The 27054-nt window shown below is 34.9% G+C and overlaps 2 protein-coding genes across 4 annotated transcripts; both read right to left on the bottom strand.

The window, feature by feature from the left end:
* Positions 1 to 1166: 1166 nt before the first annotated feature.
* LOC149806815 (mitochondrial intermembrane space import and assembly protein 40-like) lies at positions 1167 to 11732 on the bottom strand. Its single transcript, XM_089958092.1, has 3 exons — positions 11626 to 11732; positions 6886 to 6972; positions 1167 to 3326 (listed from the first exon to the last, which is right to left on the bottom strand). Exons 1-3 carry the CDS (start codon positions 11642 to 11644, stop codon positions 2956 to 2958), a joined length of 477 nt encoding a protein of 158 aa, XP_089814218.1. The 5' UTR covers positions 11645 to 11732; the 3' UTR covers positions 1167 to 2955.
* An 11707-nt stretch (positions 11733 to 23439) lies between these two features.
* On the bottom strand, positions 23440 to 26565 carry LOC149806814 (membrane progestin receptor beta-like). 3 transcript variants are annotated; one of them, XM_089958080.1, is made up of 2 exons: positions 26477 to 26565; positions 23440 to 24772 (listed from the first exon to the last, which is right to left on the bottom strand). In XM_089958080.1, the coding sequence occupies exon 2, from the start codon at positions 24767 to 24769 to the stop codon at positions 23747 to 23749; it is 1023 nt and encodes a 340-aa protein (XP_089814206.1). In that variant the 5' UTR covers positions 24770 to 24772; positions 26477 to 26565; the 3' UTR covers positions 23440 to 23746. The 3 variants fall into 3 exon arrangements, with proteins under 3 accessions (XP_089814206.1, XP_089814188.1, XP_089814197.1); XM_089958062.1 differs by lacking the exon at positions 26477 to 26565 and adding an exon at positions 26117 to 26467; XM_089958071.1 differs by lacking the exon at positions 26477 to 26565 and adding an exon at positions 26328 to 26464.
* Positions 26566 to 27054: the final 489 nt, after the last annotated feature.

The following is a 27054-nucleotide window of genomic DNA, read 5'->3' as shown; positions in this document are numbered from 1 at the left end:
GATATGTTTGATGATTGGAAAAATTAATCCAGTCTAGCTTATTTGAGAGAAGAACCTCTCTAGATACATGTATATCTTCTTTGTGACAGATTTTGTGCTCTAAATGAGGTCATATTCTCCACTAAAGAATTTATTTGATCATGTAAGTGTTTATGTTCTCTTGTGAAGAGCTGTGTCAGTGTTGTAATTAAGCATAAGATTCCCATCTTTACCTATCATTGTAAAGGAATTTTCCAACTTATATATGTGTAAAGAATGTTTTCAAAATCATTAGAATGTCTTCATTTGGGCCACTGACTGCAGCAAAAATTATATTGGTATCATTTAATACGAAAATTCCATTGTGATCTACAATTTCTCTGACTACTTCATATTTAAATGTGTTTCTAAACAGAACTGCTACTCCCATGCTGCTACTGGAATGGGAACAAAATGCTCAAGTCATACATATAATTTTGATAAAAACGCTTTATTGATGCTGCCCCGAGATCAATTTTTCTTTTCTCTAAAATCTGTACCTCCCCCCCCATCTCAAGCCACACATGGAAGGCTTACCGTGACAAAAAAGAAATAGGGCCAGGTCCTTGTGACATTTGGTGTTTTATTGAAGAAAAAAAAAGAAGAACGAACTGGGAGACATAGGGGTCCAAAGTTAATATATAGAAAAAGAAAAAACTTCCATATTTCACACTGAATTACACACATGTGTATCTAAAACATGTTTACAGAAGAGAAAAAAAAAATATAGAGTAATTTTTTGACACTTTTGTCATCTGGTAGAAATATTGACAAATATACATATGAAATGTCAAGTGTAACTTTATTGTTGTACAACAATGCATCTGTAAGATCCCTTCATTTATGAGCAAAAATAAAAATATACACAAAATCATAGGACAGATGCTTTTAAAAAGTTAAATTACTATTTAATGTTCTTAATGTCAAGGATTAGAAAATGTCAAGTGACAAAAATCAACAAAACTTGCTGCCCATTGATGAGACAAGCTATTCACAGAGAGAGAGAGAAAGAGAGAGACTATGCAGCTGGTAGTGGAATGGAAATGAGGTGCTTTTTTATAGCTAAATAGGAAATACATCAATATTATGAAACATAAAGTATACTGTAGAAGTCAGTAGTAATGAAGTAACAGAATACTAAATTTGGACACGTTTTTCCCTTTATTTCTGTTTTTCATGAAGACCAAAAAGAACCTGATCTATTTGAGTTTCCAGGAAGTTGACTTGTGATGCTGCTGCTATCACCTTAAAGAGAAATGTATTGCTGTGAGAAACACTTTCCAATATTTGCAAAATTTCACGCCTAAGGCAGCTTCACATGTTCAAAGGCTTGTGGTACAACCAAAGTGTCAATACATTCACTCATCATCACAAATCCATGGCAGGTTGTAAACGTTTGAATGGTAATGTCAGTCCATGCACTTCATGTACAGCCCACTCCACCCCTCAAACTGATTTTAGAAGTTCTATCTCACCATTACATTTTTTCAGTACTTTCTGACTATTCTAGTTTCAACTGCACGTGTACTCCTTCCCAAACATAAGAATGATTGTAGGAAAAAATGTCAGGAATGGGGAAAAAAAGTAGAGTGTGCTCACTACCTATGTCTTGTTGATCATGTTGCCCTATTTAAAGACCCTATAAATGATTTTTTGCCCCAAAAAACCCACAAAACAGAATTGACCAAGTCTTAAAGATATCATCCTGGTGTGAAGGGCTTCTACATTTGTGCAAATGAAGACAATTTGCCATCACATATGGATGGTGTTATTAAAAGCAGACATAACTTGGATAACATCTAAAACAAAACTGCTTAACATAATTTGATTACATTTGATAGAAAGTACACATCTTGAAGGCCTTATAAATTTATAAAAAGGATGTCAATCTGCTATTGAACATGGCCACCATTATTAAAAATAGAAAAATATTTATAACACTATTTAAATAAAAACACAACAGAATTTGACCCACTTCAACACAATGTGTCTTGAAACTGAGGTCTGTCAATAATGAACAAATGATGCTTACGTTTCATCAAATATGGATGAAAACAAGAGTCCCATGAAGGGATCGATGCACTACTATGTGAATAGACTTTCAGGACAATTCCTTCCTTTGAACTGCTGAGTGTTCAAATCAGCTGTTGTAGTGATTAATCTGAATGCATGTTAGGTACCATTTTTATTTGGGGACAACTACATATCACAACAGTCTTTTAGTGAAAATCCCATGCTGATATAGCATCCAACTGGGAGGACTAGATAAAAAGTCTTTAACTGAAAATACCATTTTGATATAATCATCTTTCATATGGCATTCTGTTCAGAAGGTGTAAAGATAACAAAATGTTCAAGATGGCTGTTGGTGTGGCCATTCTGGATGTCCAAGTGTCCATTTTCATTTAGGAACATCAAGACCAAGGGATTAATGAGTGTCTATAAGTTTGATGTCAATCCTCCATGTAGTTTAGAAAAGTAGCGATAACAAATATGTACTAATGTTTGGCTTCCATCAAGTGCATACAGTAAAGAGTTCAAGTTGCTAACTGTTTTGCTATTTTCAGTTACTGTGACTCTGACCTTCAATTTATTGAGCTCAAAATCAGTAAATGTCTTTCCTGCTTCAAGTGCATGCCACCCACAATGTTTGGTAATGGCAGATAACTAAATTGTGCAGAAATGAAAAAAGTAACAGATGGATTAATAGACATATGGAGGGAAGGATACACAGAAAAATGTTGAAACACTGTATGCTTCTTGGAAAGTTACACAATTTGTAAACAAAATGAGGACAATGTGTATGAAGTGCAAAATACTCTTTGATCATCTGCTTTTAAACATTTAATTCAATAAATTTGCAAAATATGGATCTAAAAACATACAATTTAAATGAAAATGTTACAAATTAATATAAATCAGCTAAAATATTTAGAATCAAGAAGAGGTAGCTTTCATGCTATCATTTTTAAGATCTAAAATTTCCGTTGAGCTTTTACTGTCTCTTGGAACTGAAGAACTCTTATTCTCAAGCTTAAAAACATCACCATCATCATCACCATCATTATCATCACTTTCCTCCTCTTCATCATCGTCATCTAATCCAGGAAATACATCTGGATTTTCTGCCACACATTTTTTCAAATCATACATTAATTCAGCACAGTCAGCCATAGATTTGCCAGGGTCTTTGGATGTTGTCATGAAACAGTTAAATGCTTCATGGAATTCCACTCCACATGGGCCTATCAGCTTATTTCCAATGCAAGGACAAAGCCAGTTAACCTCGCCATTTGGCAAAAGCAGACCTGAAAGAAAGAATTAAAAAAATACTTGTCCTGACATGGAATCAACTTGACACACAAATCCATATTTTTTACTACTATTTTAATGTCCAGAAAAAATAAATGTTTTGTCAGTTATACTTGTGATATTAAACATTGAACTCTCATCTGCTAAAGAGGTGCTCAGAACCAAAGAGGTTTCCAACAATTGCACAATTTCTACATGCTAACATGGTATATTCTGAATAACTTTTGCAATTTCTGAGTGTATTATTTGAGCTTTGCCTTCAGGCCAATGTGTAGTCTGTATTTCATCATGGTCTTGTGCAGCAATAAGTATTTAGGGGCCTAAGAGTAATCTCTAGTTTTGAATACTGCAAAAATCTCCATTGTGTTTTATATCAAAGATAATATCATCACTGAAGTCTTTCTTGCATCAATCAGTAAAACAGTACTCTCAAGTCTGTAATTAGCTTGTGTGATAGTACTGTGGATGTAACACAACTACGTAAAACACACACTCAGGATCAACAGAATCAGTGTCTACCAAATCTTAAACAAATTTAAATATAATATAATGACCTAAGCTCCATTATGGTGAAAAAACATTCTATTGGGAGGTTTTTAAATCACTAATGCTCTAACTTAGCATAACTGCTGAACAATCACATAGTTACTGCTTGATATATTTAACCACCAAATCAACATGAGCAAGTGACACTTTATTTTACTGTAAAAGTGAGTGCTAAAATATAAGTAACCAATGATATACAGAGAACAGAATAGTAATGTTACCCTATTCATCGGTTTCATGTTTTACTTTATATCAAGTTTATATATGGCTTTAGATGCAACTAAGCAATTACAATGGTGGCTGGGTACTAAACTGGGATAAGAAAAGAAGTTTGGTTTTGTGGAGTTTAATGCCATTTTTCAGCACTTAATAGGATATACAAGGCAGACAACATATTTGGTGGAGGAAGAATCTGGAGAGATCCTGGGAAGAACCAGTGACACAATAAGAATTTAATGGCATTGCCTTTTTGCATATACCCATGATGAATGAGCCGAGACATGATCACATGTGGACAGAGGTATGATCTGTGAGTGATCTGTATGGGTGAGTGCCTTAAACCATTTGGCCATCTGAGGTCCTTAAGAAAAGAGGAAATTGGGTCTAATTATAAAGTAGCTGGGTAATATAAAATTGTTCAACATGCACAACTTTCATTGCGACATCAGTGCATGACATTCAATTCAGTTTGTACTGGATCACACCATTAGGTTGCCCTTATCTAAAAGTGTTCATTTACTTTAGCATTGATTTTGTTGTACCTGTTTCTTGAGGTGTGTATATAATGACCTTTTAAAATGACTAAAGAAATGAAATAAATTTGTATTGAATTTGAGCACCTTCCCCCTCAACCGCACATTGTTATAGAATAGATAAACAAAACGCTTATTTGATAATAAAATGAAAGAAACTAACCTTGTATTATTATCATTTATTCCTTTTTTTCCATCATGAGCAATAAAGAATAAAATATATCCATGAACTGTGCATATGTAGCACATAGGTGCTCAACGCGAGCTTGATGCTGAGAAGAAAAAAAAAACAATAATCTAAAGGAAAAAAAATCATACAGAGTAACAAAAATACCTTAGATTACCCCCATAACCTGTTCTGACATAGGACTCTCTCTATCATAATATATATATATTATGATAGAGAGGGTCCTATGTCAAAACGGATCATGGGGGTAATCTAAGGTATTTGTGTCATTCTGTATGATTTTTTCCTTTAGATTATTGGTGTTTTTTTTCACAACATCAAGCTCGCATTGAGCACCTGTGATGTAGCAGTCTTCCATACCGTAGCGTGTATCGCTTATGTTCGATAATGCACAACACATTGTTCATTGTGTTCAATGACATGAACATCGAGAAACAAATCGTGTCTGGTTGTACACAAATGTTTGAATGTTATCTGACTGAAAATGGGATCCAACAAAATGCAAACTGAGAGGGAAATAATCAACCGATTGCTTGAAGACAACTACCATTCATGCATGACATGGTGTTAGGTGCAAAATAACCAGGACTGAATTATATCCAGATCAACTATATGACAGTATCTCACAAATAAAAATCATTATTTGAAAATACATTTACATGAGTGCAAGTGACAATCTTTTCACTAGCATGGGTTACAATAAGCATCATTAAAGCAAGTTACTGCTGTGAATACTATTTACCAACAGATATCAATGCCAGTTTGTATTAACTATAACTATAGATGCCAAGGCAAGCCAATAGAAGCCCGGGTGGTGAATAAACACAACTGGCAGCAAGCAGTAAACTCATTGTTTCAACTTACCGACAGGACATCAAAGACAAAAGTTATTTTTGTTACAAAGGAAACCGACTTTGAATACTTTGAAGCCGTTTTTTTAATTATTTTTTTAATTTAAATTAATACAAAGGTTATTCTATTAGAAAGCAAGTGTTGACCTCAGAAGCCAAGTTTGGATTCTTTTAAGTGTGCCGATATCTCTTTTCTTTTTTTTTATAAACAAAGATGGCTGAGATAAGGAAGCTAACTTTGGTTTCTTTTCAATGGTATTTGCTGGAATTTTGAAAATAAATTGAAACAATTTTTAAAGTGTCACAATATAGTGCTTCATACATGGATATCGATGACCCAGCGTTACCCAGAAGATTTGGAGAAAATAAAATCATTTGATGAATTCGTGAAGGCCAGAAGAAAAGATTATTTTGCCGACAATATGATCATTAACGTGGATGAAATTCATGTGTACTTTGATCTCATTCCTGGATGGACTGACGATAAGTGTAAAAATTAGCATGACTGGTAGATTTTTAAAAATCTGACTTTAGTCCCTGCAGTTTCTGCTTTATGTGATGTGTTGCCTCTAAAACTAATTTTTCACGGCATGAGAAAACTAACGAAAAAAGTCATGCACTGAAAGAATGGACTGTATGTGTGCAGGAGAATGGTTGTGTTGAAGAGATGCTACTGAAGTGGATTAAAGAGTTGTATCTCAAGTACATAGTTTTATATTTTAAAAAAATAATCAGAGTGTATTTTCCAACATGTAATTTTTGAATTTTTAAAATGGTGTCCCACAATTAACAACTCGAAAAGATGTGTCCCAGAACATACAGTGCACAAAAAAATTACTTTAAAACCTCATTTATGGTATCCCAACAAATACAATGTCCCAACATAAATGGTAAATATGGTAGTTCATGTCAAAATTTTTAAGTTACCAGTTTGGAAGTGAAACATGGGTCATGGCCAGTGCAGATTTTTTTTGTTTTTGATTTACATTACAAAGTTATTATGTTGGATCTATTATTACAAGGCCAAGGCCAGTTACCAAAGCCACACATTTCTTTTGGCTTAAAAAAATTAGCATGTCAAATTTTATTAAAAATCTCTTATGTAAAGACTAAACGTAGTGGATGCCTTAGCAATCATCTCTATTAATTTAATACATAAAATCTGATTATGGAAGGTTAGAAAAGTTTGCTGCCATCCTATCACTTAATTCAGTCTTACCTGGCTCTTCCTCTTTTGGGGCTTTAATAACTGCTGTACTGGGCTTCTCATGATCTTCCTTGGTGACAAATATAATCTGGTCTTTTCCTGAAATATCATACAAACTTTCAACAGACTTTATTACTAATGTTAAGAGTATAGTCTTTCAAAATTCTTATCTCTAGCAAGAATACGTACATCTGGGTATAAATGAGTCACAACAGAGTTTGTTTTAGGTCTAGGTGACAGCATGGTCTGCAATATTTGTGATATGAAGTCCTAAATCTATTGGCACAAACTGTAATATAAAACAAATCCTGCTATTAAAAATGTTATCAATCTACATTTAAAATCTCCTTGCAATTGGTCAGAATTAATAATGGAAACTTTTGTTCAATACATCATTCACTTGAAAAGTATCGCACAATTAGAAATACACAAAATATGAAGTAATTCCATCTCATTTTAAAGGCAACAAACTTTTACACAAAATACCAAAAATATGGTTCACTTCAACATGCAATCACTTAAACAGTAAAACTGCTTCTTATAATCAGAGAGCATTTTACCCTCAATGTCCTTTGACCTATTGATGCTCTTCAATGTGTAAATAGCAAGCTTGGGCACAGTCTGTCATATTTTGGAATAAAATGCTTGTAACCTTTCATCTATTCATTAATCAGTCTTGATCTAAAAAAATAACAAATCTAATGTCTGGAGACAAGACACTCTCACAAACATGAGACCAGACTGTATTGAAATGAAGTGGCCAACAGTGGCGATATGCTATTACAAGTGTTGGTTTTCATTCTTCAAAAGCAAAACCATTTAAGTATTTCAAACAAAATGAATTAATATTACTGAATCAGTATTGAAGCTAAAGAGAAATCTATGTTATAGCAAATAGTTTCATACTAAAGTCTCTTCTCTGGGCTACCTGGTTCTTTTTCTGGTATATTAGGCAACCATCTGATTTTGAAGTTATGGGGAACACTTTTAACTCGTGGTAAACTATGGGGTGGCAATTCACTCAACTTGGTAGTTTTTTCCTCATTTCCCAGTCAAGTTCTGCCACAGGAAGATATAGAAAAATTGTAACCATTGAAAATGAGTTATATATTAGCAGAGGTATACGTATAGAATGATGTCACTTGATTGACCATGCTCTTCTTAATTGTTACAGTGAATAAGTCATTGTACTGTTTTCATGCTAGGTACGAGCAACACGTACTTGTATTTACAAAACTGATTTTCTTTTAAAGAAGAGTTATGATTACCTCTGATAACTGTGTAAAATTAAAATACTGAGAGAGAGAGAGAGAGAGAGAGAAAGAGAGAGATGGTGGTGGTGGTGGCATCACTGCTAGGAACAAGCTCCATGTTTTATGGGAATCATAATTTTTCAAGCCTATATATGGCTTGACTGATGATACTTTTTGGACTAAAACATAACTGGATATAACAACTAAAAAAAAATAAGTAAGTACATTTATTCTGAAGCTGAACATTTTTTAAAGGGGACAGCTGTCTTTTTATGGTCTTCTTTTGATGGCCAATATCTATCAAGAGTGGCTTATTGTACACTTAACTATTTTGCTGTATCAATTCTATCTTACTACAATTTCAATGTCTTAAATACCAATTAAAATATAAATGTAAAACAAAAATAATACAAATCCACTAGCTGCATTCGTGTCATATATAGCTAGGGACAATGTGATTTAGAAACATGACAGGCTAGTCAAGATGTTTACAATATCTCTTTCTTGGGCTTTGAAATTATTGTGGTGGGTGAAACTTTTGTCAGCTGACATTTCTAACCTGGTTATATAACTTAACAGCTGACTAATTCACTAAAGACGTTTAAGTAGTAGTGTAAGAACACATGCTATGAAAGCTATCTCCCACAATTTAAATCATGTTATTGTTCAATTTACCTATTTTACTACAGGTATATCCTAATTCTTTCAAAAGATGATGCCATAATCAATCAAATACAAGATCACCTCATTAGTATGCATCAGTCTCACCCATTTTAGAAGTATAGTTTCCATGTATGTTCAAAATATTATCTCAAAGTTTCCAAATTGGCAACAAGCTCAGTCAATCAGATGCAAGATTACATCATTAACATACATGTATATTGGTCAGCATCATCCAAGATCTTGATGACATAAGCCAACATTTCAAGTTTGTTGAAAATCAGACCAGAAATATGGTTTTCTGAATAATAACTAGTTCAGTCAATCTATCAACTCATTAAATAACTTGCATAAAATCTTCATGACATAAACACACAATACAAGTTTGATTAAAAACAGATCAGAAATAAAGTGGAAACAAGCTCAGGCAATCTGAAACAATATCATCTTAATATGCATGAATACAGATCACTGCTGTTTCCCCTCTGTCTGCATGGGTTTGTGACACAGGCTTGGGCAATGTGGGCATGTGAAAAATGTTGCCAGTAGATTCCTGTGGGTCACTGGTTCTTTCCAGGGATTTCCTGGATTCTTAAGCCACCAGTTTTACTGGTCACCATGTATAGCCTTTTGAGTGCTGAAAAATGGCATTAAACACCACAACAACAGCATCAAAGATCTTGATGGTAACAAAGTCAGCCAATTAGTCACATTATATTCTCCATTTATTTACAATGGAGGATGGAACACCTCTTTTATATTTTCTCTTACAAAACAGACATGATAGTGAGATGGTATTATAATTATAAAAATCATCATTGTGAATCAGGTTAGGAGTCTGGAGCTACAAGTGCTGGTGAAATGGTCACACATGTACTGATGGTCATTTAAGTGAATCATGTCAGGGGTCATGGAGCTACACATGCTGGAAAAAAAGGTGATTCTGACAGTCACTGAAAAAAGTATCAAGAATGGGTTATTGAGCTGGAAGAGCTCTGGTACTAACGGAAGGGGAGTATGTGATATTATGTTCTAGATATGAAGGGAACTGGAAAAGGGATTACTGACTTACAAGTCAGTGAGTGAAACTATAAGCACTTGTGAAAAAAAATGCAGACATATCAACATATTAAAATGACCAAATGCAAAACTTGCAAACAACCCTAGCCCAAGTTATATACATCAAAACAGCTTTTTAAATTAGAATATTCACCACTTGTAAATAATATTTTTTTTAAATTTGTTTTTTCAGCATGGATCAAATGCATAATTTTCACCTTAAGGTAAATACTGTTTATCTTATAGCATCTTGTGTAACTTTGATCTTCAAAAGTGAAATTCATTGTCAAAAAATCTATTTCTGAAGTCCCAGTTTATTTTAAAAAGTCATTTCCTGAAATAACATTTCTCTTGTAGATTAACCAGAGCAATATATGGCTGAAAGAAAATGACTTGATATTATAAAACTATAAAATGAATTTATTTCTATGCTGTGCCTTATGGTGTGCATACAAAAAGGAATCTCACAGAAGATATTTTTGGCCATTTCTTAATGGATGTCCCTTTCATAGCACATCAAGTATAAAGAGGGATAAAGTATTTTAGTAGAAAGTGTCTATTGTAATGAATGCATTAAGGATGAGCCAGACTTAACAATTTTTATGCTACTGAATAAAATGTGAGATGTTTTACAACTACGTGAATTTGTCAATGTTACAACACTTGTTGTTGTCGTGGGTTTAATGCTAATTTTCAGTACATAACAGTCTATAAATGGAGCCTAGTATAACTGGTGGAGGAAGAACCATGGGAAACCCAAGAACCATTTACCCAATGGAAGCTACTGGAAAGCTTTCTCACATACCCATGTAGAATGAGCCCAAGACTCAAACCCACACAGAAAGCAAGTTTGTAAGCATAGGAAAAAATTCCCATTAAAGATTAGGAGAACTGAATCAGTTCGAAATATATTCTAAAACTAATAATATCAAACACTAAATTTCCTGTACAGATTAGCCAATATTTTGCAAATGATTGTTGGTAATTTTCTGAAAGGTGTTTATAGATATAACTGATTTTACATTTGCATTGATGTTGGAGATGAGCTAGTAAAAGTATAATACTGTACCATTACTGTACAAACAGACTTTCCCGATTACATGCACGGCAGGTATGGATAGTCTTTCCAGTTAAGGTATCTTACTGTGTGAATAGATGCAACAGTTTAATTAAACCGTGGTCATATACAGTTGTCCTGACATCTTATCTGAACTTATTTTGTCATAACTTTACATTCTTTTAACAGACTAACATTTCTAATATAAAAATTCACTTAAAACTAATGACGCCCTCTTTAAACACTTTTGCAAGCAGGCCCACACATGTTACTTATAATCCCAGAGAGACACCATCTTAATCCACTAGAAATTTCAAGTAGTAGCTGTAGATAGAATGCTTAATGTTTCATTAGTCATACAATGTAAGACGTCCACATTGGCATGATTTGGCAATGTGGGTAGTAGACACCCCATTAAGCATATCATGGTCGACGTATTATATTTGAAGGGCTACAGTAAGGTCACATGAAATAGGTGTTTATGATTATTCATGGATTATTTTCGATGATGCAGATGGAATACGTAAGGTTCAATAAGTCCTACAATGTAAGGCGTCAACGGCGGCACAACTAGAGGGGAGGGGTAGACATATGGTCAACGTATTATATTTGAAGGACTACAGTACAGTAAAGGTCACAGGGTGTATATGATTTTTCAACGCGGAATATTTTGACCAGCAGTCCTACTGAGAATTAACCTGATATATAGCTAAAAAGGGTCACCTTCTCTGGAAAATGACATTTCAAGGCGTGCTAAGACTGGAAACTTGAAATCTTGAATAACGTTGCCGGTTGCGTAAGGCTATTTGTCTGTTTATACCGGAAGCACATGGCCATGAACGAATAAACTGAAGAAAACAGAGAATTCCGAAAGGTTTTGTTACAAATGAGCCTCTAGTTAGCGGTGCACCGTTGAAGCCTCTCGGGCAAGGAGATGTATAACTACATGTAAATTTTATAATATCATGAATTCAGTTTATCATATCATAAATTCAAATTTTTGGATGTAAAATATTTAGATTTATGATATTATGCATCTGATTTACGATATCATTCTTTCCTTAAATGTACGATATCATATTATTAAATATAATGTCATATTTATAAAATTCACTAGAATTTATATTGTCATAAAATAATGCAAAATTTATGATAACATAACTTACTTCTGTTTCGATTCAAACTTTTGAACTACGTCCTGCTCTCGTGATACAGAGCCCTCAAGTACTATCCGTTCTCTGTAATGAAACTACGATATCACATAATCATAATTATAATATCATATAAGGGATCGTCCATAAATGACGTGACGCACCTGGGGGGAGGGGGGGGGGAGAGGGGGGTCACACATTTGTGATGATGTGTGACGAGGGGAAGGAATTTGTTTGAAAAATGTGTGACGGGGCGGGTAGGGCTAAAAAATCGGCCAAAATCGCATGATGTCATTTATGGATGGCCCCTAATTGAATTAGTAATATAAAATATTTTAAATTTGTTATATAATAAATAGAGGATCTCAAATGGGTAATGATCTAATACTATATTATTTATGAACGAGTTGAAAATATTCCATATTAAATTATTACCCATTTGAAATTATGCTTATCACTTAGTTTTTAATTTAATAGAAATAGTTTGGAGAGGAAGAAGAATAAATAATTTAGTTCACTCTGCCTCAGTCAATTCACCTTTAATTTGCCGCGCGTGAAAAAAAAATAGTTCTTGGCTCAAGTGGGACTTTTTGCGCAGTTTAATAATTAGTAACATTTGTTAAGTAGATTTTTTTTTTATCGATTATAATTCAAAGAGTAACTGTTCTTATGAAATCAATGGAATATTTGACTCATAAAAATATACTTTAAAAAAAAAAACAGACCGTATATGCAAGTTCCGAATGTGTCAGATAATTTGACTCGGATTCGGTTAGAGTAAGAGTTAAACAATCAGCGTTTAACAGCTAAAGTGTGTCAGTTTTAATACTTAGCAATCCAGTTGTTGGATATGCATGTGAAGGGATATTTATGAATGTTGATATTCCAGATTTACTGTAAGGTATTTGTAACTGGATGTTTACATTATTCAGTGTGGCCCAGTTGTTTGAGCTATTTTATAGCGTAAACATGCTGTTGTCGGATAACGTTTATTCTACTCTTGCATATATGATGAATTCCAGGTAAATACTGCACACACCTCTTTCCATGCGCGCTAATAACCATTCCCTTTTACATCTTGTTCTTGTTCTTATTTGAGGTTAAAGACCATTTTTCAGCGCATGATATATATATATACTATGCTATACATGGCGTAACGAGCCCCTGTGAGATAAACAGGCCATATTTAGATAGATGTTACCTTTTTCCAATTTTGTTGATACAATCGATTCGAAAAATGGCAGAAAAAAAAATGTTGATAATAATAACAAAACATAAAGTTCCAGAGGGTGACGTAAGGATTTTTTTTTTCGCATGATCGCAGCCAATCAGTAATGAAAACCAAATCCGGAAATCGCGTGACAAAACAATAATGTACCGTGTACGCATTTACGGAAGTGCGTAATTGATCATGTTGGCGAGTTTCAAGAATTTGAAATTCTTAGTATTTAAATTATCAAAACATTGATAGGTATATAACAAATACATAATTAGCACAAATAACGTCCCATTGTCAGTATAAAAATCCGATTCATTCTTCAAACGTTCTCTTCTCGTCGTGATCCGAAGTTTTTGATGATGTTATGTATATCTATATTATATGTGTTATGTTTTATGATTATATATTATAATGGTCATTAGTAAAAACAAATATTAAATAGTTAATTTTATCTATTGTGGATTTGTACTATAAGATAGGGACATTTTATTTGGTAAACATGTCATTGTGGCCTTTTGATTTTGGAAGATGCAGAAGAAATCTTGTTGCCGAATTTGATGGGATTTGAGTTCAGGCCCCCCCCCCCCCCCCGCAAAATCAGGTCACTCGATTTACGACTGGCTGGCTGCTAAAGGATCTGACCTTGTCGACAAAATAGAATGACCTGGAAATGAATATTTGACCCTCATCCAGGTTCGGAAATTGTGTCTTGGTTTTGGATATAAAGGATGTTTTCCTGGCTATTCATTATTTCTATCTTAACCGACAGTTTTAGTGGAATCATTTAGATGAGTTCAGTTACTATTTGAGATGATTTGTTTACATTATTCATTGGAATTACAAGGTGCTCATAAACTTTAAGAAGGAGCAACTATTATGAAATGACTGTGAATTCATTTAAAGACATTTTGAATTATATCACAGCTGTATATCAAGACTGTTAGCACATAAAACCATTCAAGACTATTGGCACATTAGCACAACGGGTTGGACTTCATTCGGAATACATTGGAACTCACCTGGAATACTCGTTACTTTCATGACTGTGATAGAACCTTTTGGACTATTTAGGATTTCATTCACCATAGTGTAAGTTGTTTTAATTTTTCACGTTGTGTTCTAGAAAAATAAATTGTTTGTTGAATTTTACAAAATGTATTGTTTTCATTCTTTTCTGTTACTAAATTTGATGCCATATAGTTGTATATATATATATATATATATATATATATATATATATATATATATATATATATATATATATATATATATATATATATATATATTCACTCAGACTATGCTAAGATGTGGGACATAGAATTTCACGTTTCACAGCCTCGATGAATGTTCATAGTGATGATCATAGTGATGATCCTCGAATGCTTAAAGAGAAAACTGATGCTGATAATTGCAACGTAGTAAATGGGAATATCTTCAGCGTACAAAGAACAATGCACCGTCGTTTGTTGTGATGTTTAACATAGCTTATGATGACATAAAGAATCATCATCTTGAAACCGACATTTTAACGTCTCTTAGAAACGCAGTATCGGTACTCATATTCGATTTTTAAAAACTGGATTCAAGGCGCCATACGTCACAACCACAGATCCTCCTTTGCGAGATAAAGATGCTACGAGACAAGATAAGGAAGCTCCTCCCCCCAGTTTACAACGTGATAGATCTTAGAATATTTAACTTCATTTCAAACCAGTATAACCAGATGAATTTGTCACTGCACTCAGTTAAAGGATACTTCAGAGAGTCCCAAATAAATACGTTAATTCAAGCGATAAAATCCGGTATCTGTTTAAAAAAAGCTACATTTTCAGCATGAATTAATACGTGTAACTCCTCAAAACTGGTATAAACAGTTAAAATCTTTATTAAAGCACACACTGTTAAGAGTTCGGTCACTATGGTAATTGACTTAAATATTCCTATTGAAAATGACGAAGTTATGACAAGTTTACTAACACCTCCACCTCCATCCTCACCCCCACACGATTATCGGGCTCTGCTATGATACCCATTTTTTATCAGTGCACGTCTGAAACAGTCTTACAGTACTATTTCATAACACTCTTTTTAATAAAATCTTTGAATCGGGCTATTGTTAGAAACAGTGGAGACAGAGTATCATGTATCCTACATAAAGGACGGAGACAAAAGCGGCCCAAAAATTAGGTTGATACTTTGTGCATGGTCTGTACTGATGCATTTAACATACGCATCTACGCATGGGCGAAAGTCAGCATGACAGGCCGGGCTTAGAAAAGAATACTGCACATGCGACAATATTTATTCTACTGTATTGGTGACTTATCTCAAAAGTATATTTTCAAACCCAACGGTACATTTTATTCGATTTTTGGTATAGACTTATATATATATATATATATATATATATATATATATATATATATATATATATATATATATATATATATATATATATATATATATATATATAAAGGCTGCGATAAAGTACAGGATAATATATTAATTTTGTAATTCATAAATAAAGGCTTGTAAGTTAACTATTAAATATGTTAAGTGAAGGGTAAATACATTTGATACGTTGTGTCCGCACATCAAAAGAACGACTACTTATTTCGAATAGTTTTGTTCTGTGATATGAAAGTGCCAGATTTTGTGACGACAAGGTTTGTATTGATTACACATTTCAGTACACTTACGACATAACAGAAATATCAGTTTTCAGTAACAATAAAGAGGCAACACGTGATGGTGCAGGTTTGTTGGTGGAATCATTTTACATTTAATCAAACCTCCATACTGGGAATGTCTTCGATGTCGAAATATTCTGTAGTGCTTGTTGTACGTAAAGCTGAATTTAATTTTTTTTTATATGATTCGTTGTTTTGTCTATCTTCCGACATTAAAGTTATTGACATGATCAAAGAAACAATATAATTATCACACAATATTCAGAACTTTACAAATACCCCTCGCAGCATCACAAGGCGCAGACTTGTACTCTGGTTTATTTGTGATTACTACGTGTCCTCATCTTCGCAAGTCAAGGTTCCGATATGTTAACCCTATCTACAGACAGGATATATATCTGTAGATAGGGTTAACATATTGGGACATTGGCTAGCGAAGTTGAAGTGTCCTTGGCTTTAGCATCATGCATGGTATCCGACGGACACTGATTTTAAATTGTTATGTTTATAACAAGCAGCAACACACGAAGTATTCTCATCTGCAGCAAAAGCGAGGGACTTCTGACCGATTCATTATATTATCACACTGTACTCCAAATCACTCAGATTGACAACAGTGAAATGTAAATCCAGAGCCAGAGCTATAAAATTGACAACGACAGAGGACAAAGAAATGTACAGCTTGTCAGGGAGGTTCAAATCCCCGGCAAAAGTTATACTATGTGAGGTAACATGTCGTTGTTAGTTTTCTCTTTTTTTATGCGCGATAATTTGGGCTCTTTCTGGCAGTAGTTTATCCTGTCATTGACAGTTAAGCTATTTGGTATGTTTGTAATAGTAAACCGGGGGAATCGTGTACAAAGTGTTTCACCATTAAACATCACCAAAATATAGCTTTCATGAAATATTGAATATACTTAGTCTTAATTTACTGTACCTGCATGTGACGAGCATTTACCCATGAAAAAGTTCGAATGTATAGAAACTCTAGCGAGATAATTATTGGATCACTGTTTAACAAAACAGAACAAAATGTTTCTTGGGGATAACTATTTTAGGTAAATTTTGCCCGGTACCGAATATAATGCCAAAAAAAAAAAAAAAAAGAAATTGCCTGGTCCTGGTTTCACTTAATTTCTTCCAAATATTTTAATGTTATCTTACTTGTGCAAATTTGAACAAAGCTGGGATTCTCCTCATAAGTATGGATAGTAAACAAAGACTGAGAGAAAAAGCATCAAAAAGATATAGTTTCTCATTTTACACTTAGAAACCTTTTCACAGAAGAGCCGGGCAATTATCCGAGTCTTCCTCAGAAGTAAAATAAAGCTACTTTTCGGAGAATTAGGCTAATATGATTTTATTTAAATCCAGGATGACCTGTTGAATGTTGCGTTAAAAATTCATTATTGCCAACTAAGCAAGAAGAAAAGTGTTTAAAAATGTCAATATGAGAGAGAGAGAGAGAGAGAGAGAGAGAGAGAGAGAGAGCCAATAGAAGTTTATACAGTGCGCCAATAGCAGTTTATACAGAGTGTCAATAACCGTATAAACGGACACTTTAAAATAGTAAAAAGTATGGAATGACAGGATATCTTGTGTGATGTTTCGTAATTATATTGAATATTATACATTGGACGTGTTTGTCTGTATACTTGGGTGTTAATCATTATATACTACTATATTGCAGTTTAGGTGTGTTCTTTAAATTATTTTTATCGGGGAAGGGGGTATTTATCCATGATATGCAGCAGGTTTGACTTTATATGTGGTTGTATTGATATTATATACGTTTGATTTATTATGAAATGTGTTGTTTTTTTTAATTCTCAAATGCGGTTCTTACCCTAATATATGCTGTGTATTTTCCTTTATATTACCTTTATATTCACTTAATTTCGGTTCATTACTCCTTTCCTTTATATTTGATGGTTAAGTCTTTTTATGTGGTAGTTACAACTTTGCATTTGGCAGATTCATCGTTACATGCGGTGCTTTAGTGACGTATAATACTGAAGATGACGTAGCTCAACATCAATATATTGGCATGTCATATTAAACTGACACTTTGAGTTTATTACCGTTTCTGAACTACTAAATCAATTTGATGTCACGTGTTCACAGCAAGAAAAATCTTTGAACCACCCATTGTGTAACTGCCGTGAAATGCTGTAACGGCATATTATGATAACTACGACTGATTACGACCGCTCCAGTTGCCTATTTGGTAAGAGCGTCTGCGTCGGATGCGGGAGGTCGCGGGTTCGAACCCCGGCCGATTCATACAAAACATTTGTAAAAATGGTACTAGCAGCTGCCTCGCTTGGTGCTCAGCAGTTAGTGTTAGGACTGTTCGGTCTGGTGTCAGGATAATGTGACTGGATGGGACATAATACTACATGTCTGCAGCATGATGTCCAAGTGCTAAACATCACTAGAAACTGTCATACTGCAGATACCTTAGCCATATGACTGAAAATTGTTAAAGCTACATTACAATCCAAATCACACGCGCACACACACATACACACGACACATTACATAGTTCGCGTCAACATACGTACTATTTAATTTTTAATAACCACACACACACACACTCACACACACACACACACTCTCTTAGTGCTAGTGGGAATAAGGTTAAATTATAAACCTCAGTCATTTATTTTTTTTGTTTTATTAGAAAAGTGAATGTCTTTAATAAAACACTACAAACACTACATCAACATTATAAACAAAAATTCTTTAAAAAAATGAAACTAAACTGCATATTTAAAAATATTTCGATTGATATATTTGTTTCAATAATTGCAAATATCTTTTATTCTTGTTCTTTGTACATTATTCAATACAACCGAATCAATAAGTGGTATTCTTACCAGGTATGCTTGATAAGAAGAACGAGTACACGAGGTACATTAAAAGTTTGGTTAAAATCAATATTGAATTGAATGTCATCAACAATACAATACAGAATTCACACTGTTGTTCCATCTATTCAATATGAGATGTTTATCGTAGGATTTCCATTGTCAATATGTTTACCCTGTATTTACTCTGAATACAAAAGACATCAAAAACAAATACTGTGAAACAGAGTTCGTCTCACTTTAGAAAATTATAGCGTAACGTTTTTATTTTTTTAAAATTAAAAATCTTGTTTTTCTAAACATTTTTAACCATATTCACATTTTTTGAAACTTAATGTACACGAAGACTTAAAAAACGGAGTATGTAACTCTCGCCATTTAGATGCCCCCCACCCCCCGCCGTCTATCGTTAAGTTCAATATTCACATATAACATTTTACATGGTGAATTTGACAATTTGAGAAAAATGTTTCGGGGTATGATATCCCCTTGTAAACAATATTCCCATTTTCACCTATGTTTTTGCAGTACATGTACAGAACTCCATCAGTAAACAGAGGTGACATGTTCATTCCTTTAAATGCGTTCACTACAGTATTCTTGCACGATAATTTCGTGAAACTTGCAGTTTGAGCAAATTTGCCTCCTTTATTTATGCAGTAGTGATACAACCAATCATGTTCTATTCTATTGAAGGTGTGCGTACTATCTTTAGTAATTTTTTAAAATGAAATTTTAGACTATAGCAAAAAATATTATTTGTACATTTCCGATTAAACATTGCAATAGACACTTTTTACCTTCTTCAAATTAAAAATGTATGACAAACATATTTTAACAAAGCACCTCAAGAATGAACAAAAATGACAATATCAAATGCACTGCTTGAGGTCGATGTGTCCCCATGTACCTCAACAGATGGTTCCCCATCTTCCATGTACCTAAAGACAATACATATTGTCAACTGAAAGGTTCTTAAAATAATCGAAACACACACTCACGAAGCTCTAATTTCACACTTCATTATTTTTTTATGTTTCACATTCGTATGATTTATCAATGCTCATGTCTAAACCATAGATCAATATTTGATGCCGCGTACTGCAAAATCTAACCCAAACGCTTACTCAGGGCCAGTCAGAGGGGGAAGGAGTCAGGTGTGGGTTTGTCGCGGGACTCGACATGTAAGGGACCTCGAAAAAAGCGTTATTTAGATAATAAATATACTTCGTTGTGTACTTAGTTGTCTTATGAATGTTAATATTGTAAATTATATGGGCTTGTTTTGGCATTCCAAATTTCAGTATAAGCAGGGCTAAAGGCCTCACACTCTCGAAGTGGCCCTGGTCTCTCTCACCCTCTGAAGGTGCTGTTATTCAATACATAATTATTTGTGTATATGAATTGATAAATGCTTATACGTAAAAATATCCATAGAATTCAACATGTTAAGAATTTTGGGAGGGGATCTTTTCCGAAACTGATCCATGTTACCATAAGATCCATGGAACAAGGTTGAATGCATGACGTTTGCGTATAATAATTACTTAATAATAATACTAATATCTTCTGCGTAATCAAAAAGTAATCTAAAAACTAACAAAGCTATAAACAGGAACGTTAATAAAAATATCAGATACCTATCACATACCTCAAGTTTCTTATAATAGTTGTATTTTTATCCCACACTATGGCTATTACAAATCATTGCTGTAACTAGTAAATTACCATCTTTCAATAAAATACATTTCTTTTGAGAAAGTGCAACTGTTTGTACAGGATTACAAAGGGTGAAAATAAGAGATGGCATCATTTCATTTGTCCATTTCGTTCACAGTCATTATTTTAACACGTTATCTTTGGGAAGAGACGCAGTTTTCATGGCCAAGAATATCGCATGCACCGTAAATGTTATGATAAAACAACCCATGACCGGAACCTTTTCTGACATGCGTAAGATTAAAATCTCACAGAAAACACGTAGCGTTATAGTTGATACTGGCGCCTCTTTGTTTTGTCCATCAAGTTTAAAAATCCAAGAACGTGTGACTTGTGAATGTGAGGTGTGTGCTATGGACGTAGATGAACAATCTTTCCACACGCGTTACCACATTATCAAAATAATCGGAAAGGTCAACGCGAGTACATCTTCGAATATTCGAATACTTGAGATGGTGTGTTTCAACCTTGCTAGGCTGATAACACTGGACAACAAATTTTTACAAAAGTCATGTTACTGAAATAAAATTAGTCAATTCTTATCAATTTTTATGTGCTGAACACGAATATGACAGTCAAATTGCAAAATTGGCTCTAGTTTTTTTGTAATCTGCAAGAAATTAATGTTTACATAACGAAATGCATTCCAATAGTAAAAGGTCAACTGTAATAGCCTACCTATAAAAAATCAAGTCATTGACTACATCTTAGATTTCTTCGCCTGTCTCTTGTACAGCTGTTCGGGAGCATCTCTGAGGAGTGTCCAGCAGTAGTCAGCCAGCATTGTAGTGGACCATTTTCCCTGGTATCTTTGTTCCATTGTTGCGATATCTTGATGAAAACGTTCGCCGTGTTCATCACTAACAATACCACAGTTGCTAGGAAAGAAATCCAAATGGGAATGAAGGAAGTGAATCTTTAGAGACATATTGCAGCCAAGTTTCTTATACTTCATCAACATGTCTTCTACTAGTTCCTTACAGTGTTCTGCCCTAACATTTCCGAGGAAGTTTGTAGAAACTAGGCGAAAAGCATTCCATGCTTGTTTCGCGTCACCTTCCAGCAAGTTGTTGAACCGGTCATCTTTGAAAAGCTCTCGAATCTGAGGACCCACAAAAACTCCCTCTTTAATCTTTGCTTCGCTGAGTCGAGGGAATTTTTCATGCAGGTATCGGAATGCTGGCAAAGTCCGGTCAATGGCTTTCACGAAGTTCTTCATCAAACCTAGTTTGATGTGAAGGGGTGGTAGCAAGATTTTCTGAGCCTCAACCAGAGCTGGGTGTTGGATATTCTTCTCTCCAATGGCTACATTCTGCCTGTGAGTCCATTCCTTCCTCATGTAGTGCATTTCCCTTGCTCGGCTATCCCACTCGCATAAGAAACACATGTATTTTGTATATCCTTGCTGCAGTCCCATTAAAAGGGCAACTACCTTCAAATCACCACAGAGGTGCCAGCTGTACTTGTTATACTCAATGGAATTCAGTAGCTGCCTTAAGTTATCGTATGTCTCTTTCATGTGGACAGCATACGCTACTGGAATAGATGGAAGAATGTTTCCATTGTGCAAAAGCACAGCCTTGAGACTCAGTTTCGAAGAGTCCACAAATAGTCTCCATTCTTGTGGGTCATGAGTGATTTTTAAAGCATTCATGAGGCCCTCAATATCGGAACAGAATATCAGATTACTTTCCTTTCTGAAGAAAGGCTCCAATTGCTGGTGGCGCTTTCGATATGCAATAATTGTGACATCTTCTTCTAGAAGATTCCATTGTTGGAGTCTTGATCCTAGCAATTCTGCCTTGTTCTTTGATAAGTCCAAATCACGAATCAAGTCATTTAGTTCTTCCTGTGTTATTCTGTGTGGGGTTGATGATGCACCACAGTGAAAATCTGGATCACTGCATGCTGATGGACCAGGAGAAGAACAGGTCGACTCACCTTTGTCTTCGTCAGATGAATCAAGAGAATATTCTGCTGGAGGTTCTGGAATAGGAAGTCCCTCACCATGTGGAACTGGTCTCAATGCAGACGGAATGTTTGGGTAGACTATTCTCGACTTCTTTCGCTTTGTTATTCCGCCGGAAAGAGGAGGAACCAAGCAGAAGTAACAGTCATTTAGGTGGTTGCTTGGCTCTCTCCACACCATTGGGACTGCAAACGGCATTGATGACCTTTTGCAATTCAACCACTGTGAAAGCTGTGTTGTACATGTAGCACAGCATATATGCGGAGCCCAAGGCTTGTCTTGGTCACCAACCTTGCATCCGAAGTAAAGATGATATGCCTTCTTCACTTGAGAATTGATACTTTTCTTCTGGTTGGCAAATGTCACTTCCCCACAAATATAGCAAAAATTGTCCGCGGTATTAACACACTTTCGAGGCATTACTGTTCTTTATTGTACGTAAATGGATAAAATAATAAGTTTTATGTAACAGTAGCTTGAACTGTCTCGCACAACGTCTAAAATATTTTAAATGCTGAACCTATCTGATTGGGCTTTATATAGTACACTGCTTACGTCAGCTTCAGCAGCCGCCTGGCATTAGTATAATAGGCCTACACATGTATAGTACACTGCTGACGTCAACTTACTTCAGCAGCCGCATGGCATTAGTATTGCATTGCATCAGAAAATGATGCAATCAACTGTGGATGATGTGAGCATGATGGTATTATGCAATGTTACATCATTATTCCGGATGTTGCTGCAGTCCTACTGGAGAAATTTACACAGTGAAACATAGAAAATGAGGTATATGAATATCTTCAAAACGAGAGCCAATACAAATTTTTCACGGTTATATTCGTGTTCGGCACACCAAAATACTACAGATTAGGGCCTTTTCAAGTCAGTAATGATTTCACTGTTGACCAGTGTAATGATGGAATTATTGTCCTTTGTATCTTGCAGATTCTTCTTCCCTTTCTCTGTCTGTCTGTCTATGGACTGAATTAAACTAGCCTAGGGTAACGTGAAACCATCAACATGATAGTGGTTTCTTCAACATTTTGCCTTTTAATTTTTCAAGATTTTTTTTCTTCAATTAATACGAGGGATATAATAACTAACTTTTTGTTAAATTTAAGCAAAATATTTTTCCTCACCTGTTTGGGGGTAGGATTTAAAAAATCTAGGCCATCTATTTACCGCCATCGAAAGTTAAACGGCTGGTCCTTAATGCTTCTTAATCACAGATCCTTCATATCTTGTAGAACCCGCTTTTTAACTAAAGGCCTTAACACTAATATCGTTATAACAGATAGAAACGCAAATAAAATAATTGACAGGACAATCTCGAACATGTCCGCCTTGTTAGTAATTAATGTGTTTTTGTGTTTTGTAATATCAATGTAAGCTGCATCGAATTGCTTCAAAGTCGTAATCGTTGCAAGAACATGAAAAATCTGGTGACCTTGACCTACAAGGTCAAATTTGCCTGGCCAGATTTTTTCCGGAAAGTGACTTGAAAAGAAAAACAAGGACGAAAACAAAACTAGGAAAACCTCGGTATGATGATTAAGTGAAGATAAGCTGCAGTCTGTCTTTCTAAAACATTCCGTATACCGAGCTTGCAGGGGAAGCACTATCAAAATGGCATGCATACCTCCAGAACAAAGTTGTAAAAGTTTTCTGCGAAATGGATAGGGTCTTTTGTAGCGAAGCTTTGCCATGGAGCAGCCAAGCATAACTACCCATCCAAGAAAAACATTCAAAGGAATATACACTCTGGATAAAATTCGAAACCAGTCCGGATGAGAGCTGGAGTAGAATACGATGATGCCAATCCCGATTCCATAGTATCCTATACCCGCATAGTCCGCCTGAAAGCAGGTATAATGTATGAAGGGTGATTTTGAATGGATAGTGTGTGCAGAAACGCTTAGAATGGCATAGGCAAGGCAACAGATCCCAAAACCAAGCAGCGGCCATGATTCTGGGTCACTGTAGTAATGAAACTCGTCCGCATAGCTCCAGATTTTCTTGAGAAACAACAATATTGCAACTAGATGAGTCCAGATATTTACGGTTTCGTTGTTGATCTGGAAGGCACTGATAATATAATAGAACAAAGACTTGCCATGCATTCGATAACCCGACAAAACGCCCGGTTCTCTGTAAAGCAGAAACACTTGACTGGCAGGAAGTGTCCTCTGGTGGTGAAGAACATCTCTCACTTGTCTCAAGTAGCGTGCAACCACTGAGCGTCCCATTATCTTTGAATTAAAGGAAACAATTTTAGATTAATATTGAATGTATTTTTTTTTTAAAGAACGAATAACAACAGTACATATATACAGATAGTTTTAAGAATGGCAACATCAAAATACTAATTTTTGCATTTCTCAGATTATAGGTGTTCAATTATTAGACGGATTCTTTGTTTGTGGTGGTTTGGATAACTACAGGCAATCGAAGTATGTAACATTGGTATAACTCATCAAAGAGTTTTTGGGAAAATAGTTTTAAATGTTTGTAATATTCAGGGCCGGATCGGGAGGGGTTGTCGGCGGTTTCTGCCCCCACCCCCGACTAAAAACAAAACAAACGTACACACAGTTAAATGTAGAGTCACATGCTCACTTGAAATTTGACAATCGTTTTATTCTTGCGTACATTCGTCGGGTATTATGCATAATTTGAGTAAATAGACACATGGACGTTTACTTCAGTGCCCTTTCGAGGACAATTTTGAAATTTTTAACCCACCAGAACTTGATCTGATCCGGAATATGGCAGAATACGAAGGTTTTGATATGATTCCAATGTGGAATTTTCTTTCTTTCATTCTCTTGGGTTTGCGATGCACATTTAGCTTTGAAGTGTTGCAATATATGAATGCTGAAGTTTAAACTATTAAGAAAACAATAAATATCCAGATGAACCTTGATATACAATATTGATCAGTAACCTGTTGTCGCTAATTTCGAAGATGGACAGGTCCTAATATGTAGATATAAACTTAAACACTATCTTAAATGAGTTCGGCTAAAATGCATAATTTCCATGACCTATTTCCGATTTCCTTAATAACTGATACGGCAACACTCCAACGAGCTTACACTATCGTGTTGTTATATATGTGATCACTTGAAGCGTCAAGTCAACGATAAACAAATTCTAAGCACACCTGAAGTGTGTGACCAGGTAATTGTCTCACCTTGAATTGTTGTACCGATGGTGCTGGTGACCATTGCTATAATGAAAACAACCAATTTAAAGTTTGGAATTTACATGAACCAAATCCACTAAACAGTGACTTCTATAAATGTTAATTTGAGCCGAATCATATTTCTGACCACCAGCTACTAAATATAGATCCGAATGCATACGGTAGACAAAGTCACTGAACCCTTGACATCACCTTCAAATAGCGGTTAACGGTACTTTAGTATTAAACAAAATATAACTAAGGAGACAAACAATCACCCCACCCCCCTATAAAAATCCCCCACAGATACCATGTGTATCTCTGTTATATTAACTAAAACACGACAAACCTCCAAGATATTGACATAACTATTATAAACTCACTATGAAAATGTCAGTGTTAGTCTTACCTGTATTTGTCAAGGTAAACCAAGCCTAACTAGCAACGGCACTGTTGTCTCAAGTTTCACATATATTTCCACTTCACCCAGTTTTGCAAAGAGATACTGAAGATAGGTCATATATTCGCTATCTCTCTCTCTCAATATATATATTTCTACTAGACAAAAAAACCCATCTGTTAATCATTAATCACTGCTTTTTTAATACTATTTTTACAACCTGTAAAACATGAATCAGAACTCCACATGTCCATACCCGCAATGCACATCGATATTACGTCGTCAATTGGTGGTGGCTAGGTCCTATTGAAGCCATTCATCTGCTTTGGAATAGGATCTAGCCTCCACCATGCTAGTAAGCATGCCTACCTATAAGTACACAACTAACGTGGGTTTAGATGTTAACGAGTCCTGTCAAATGCACTGCCTTGAAAACGATCCGGTAACGTATCGCGTAGGAATTAGTCAATAAAATACAATGCGCAGTGCAGACGCTAAGATATTAGTTGTCGGTGATGTCATAAGTGTCACAATTGTCGGGGGAAAGCTATTTGTTATAAAAGTAACGCATTAGAACACGAATAGTTCATTCAATAATAATAATAACACTGGACAACAAATTTTCACAAAAGTCATGTTACTGAAATAAAATTAGTCAATTCTTATCAATTTTTATGTGCTGAACACGAATATGACAGTCAAATTGCAAAATTGGCTCTAGTTTTTTTGTAATCTGCAAGAAATTAATGTTTACATAACGAAATGCATTCCAATAGTAAAAGGTCAACTGTAATAGCCTACCTATAAAAAATCAAGTCATTGACTACATCTTAGATTTCTTCGCCTGTCTCTTGTACAGCTGTTCGGGAGCATCTCTGAGGAGTGTCCAGCAGTAGTCAGCCAGCATTGTAGTGGACCATTTTCCCTGGTATCTTTGTTCCATTGTT

This window comes from Sinohyriopsis cumingii, chromosome 1 (assembly GCF_028554795.1).
Source record: "Sinohyriopsis cumingii isolate HCF-2022 chromosome 1, ASM2855479v2, whole genome shotgun sequence".
In the NCBI taxonomy this organism is placed as follows: domain Eukaryota; kingdom Metazoa; phylum Mollusca; class Bivalvia; order Unionida; family Unionidae; genus Sinohyriopsis; species Sinohyriopsis cumingii.
The sequence above is the reverse complement of the archived record's forward strand: the minus strand, read 5'-3'. Positions and strand labels throughout refer to the sequence as shown.

Bases quoted from the DNA above. Each gene is read 5' to 3' on its own strand.
- LOC149806814 (XM_089958080.1), bottom strand. From the start codon at position 24,769: ATGGGACGCTCAGTGGTTGCACGCTACTTGAGACAAGTGAGAGATGTT.
- LOC149806815 (XM_089958092.1), bottom strand. The intron at 3,327-6,885 runs GTAAGACTGAAT...TCTTTCTTTCAG, and splicing joins CCCAAAAGAGGAAGAGCCAG to GTCTGCTTTTGCCAAATGGC.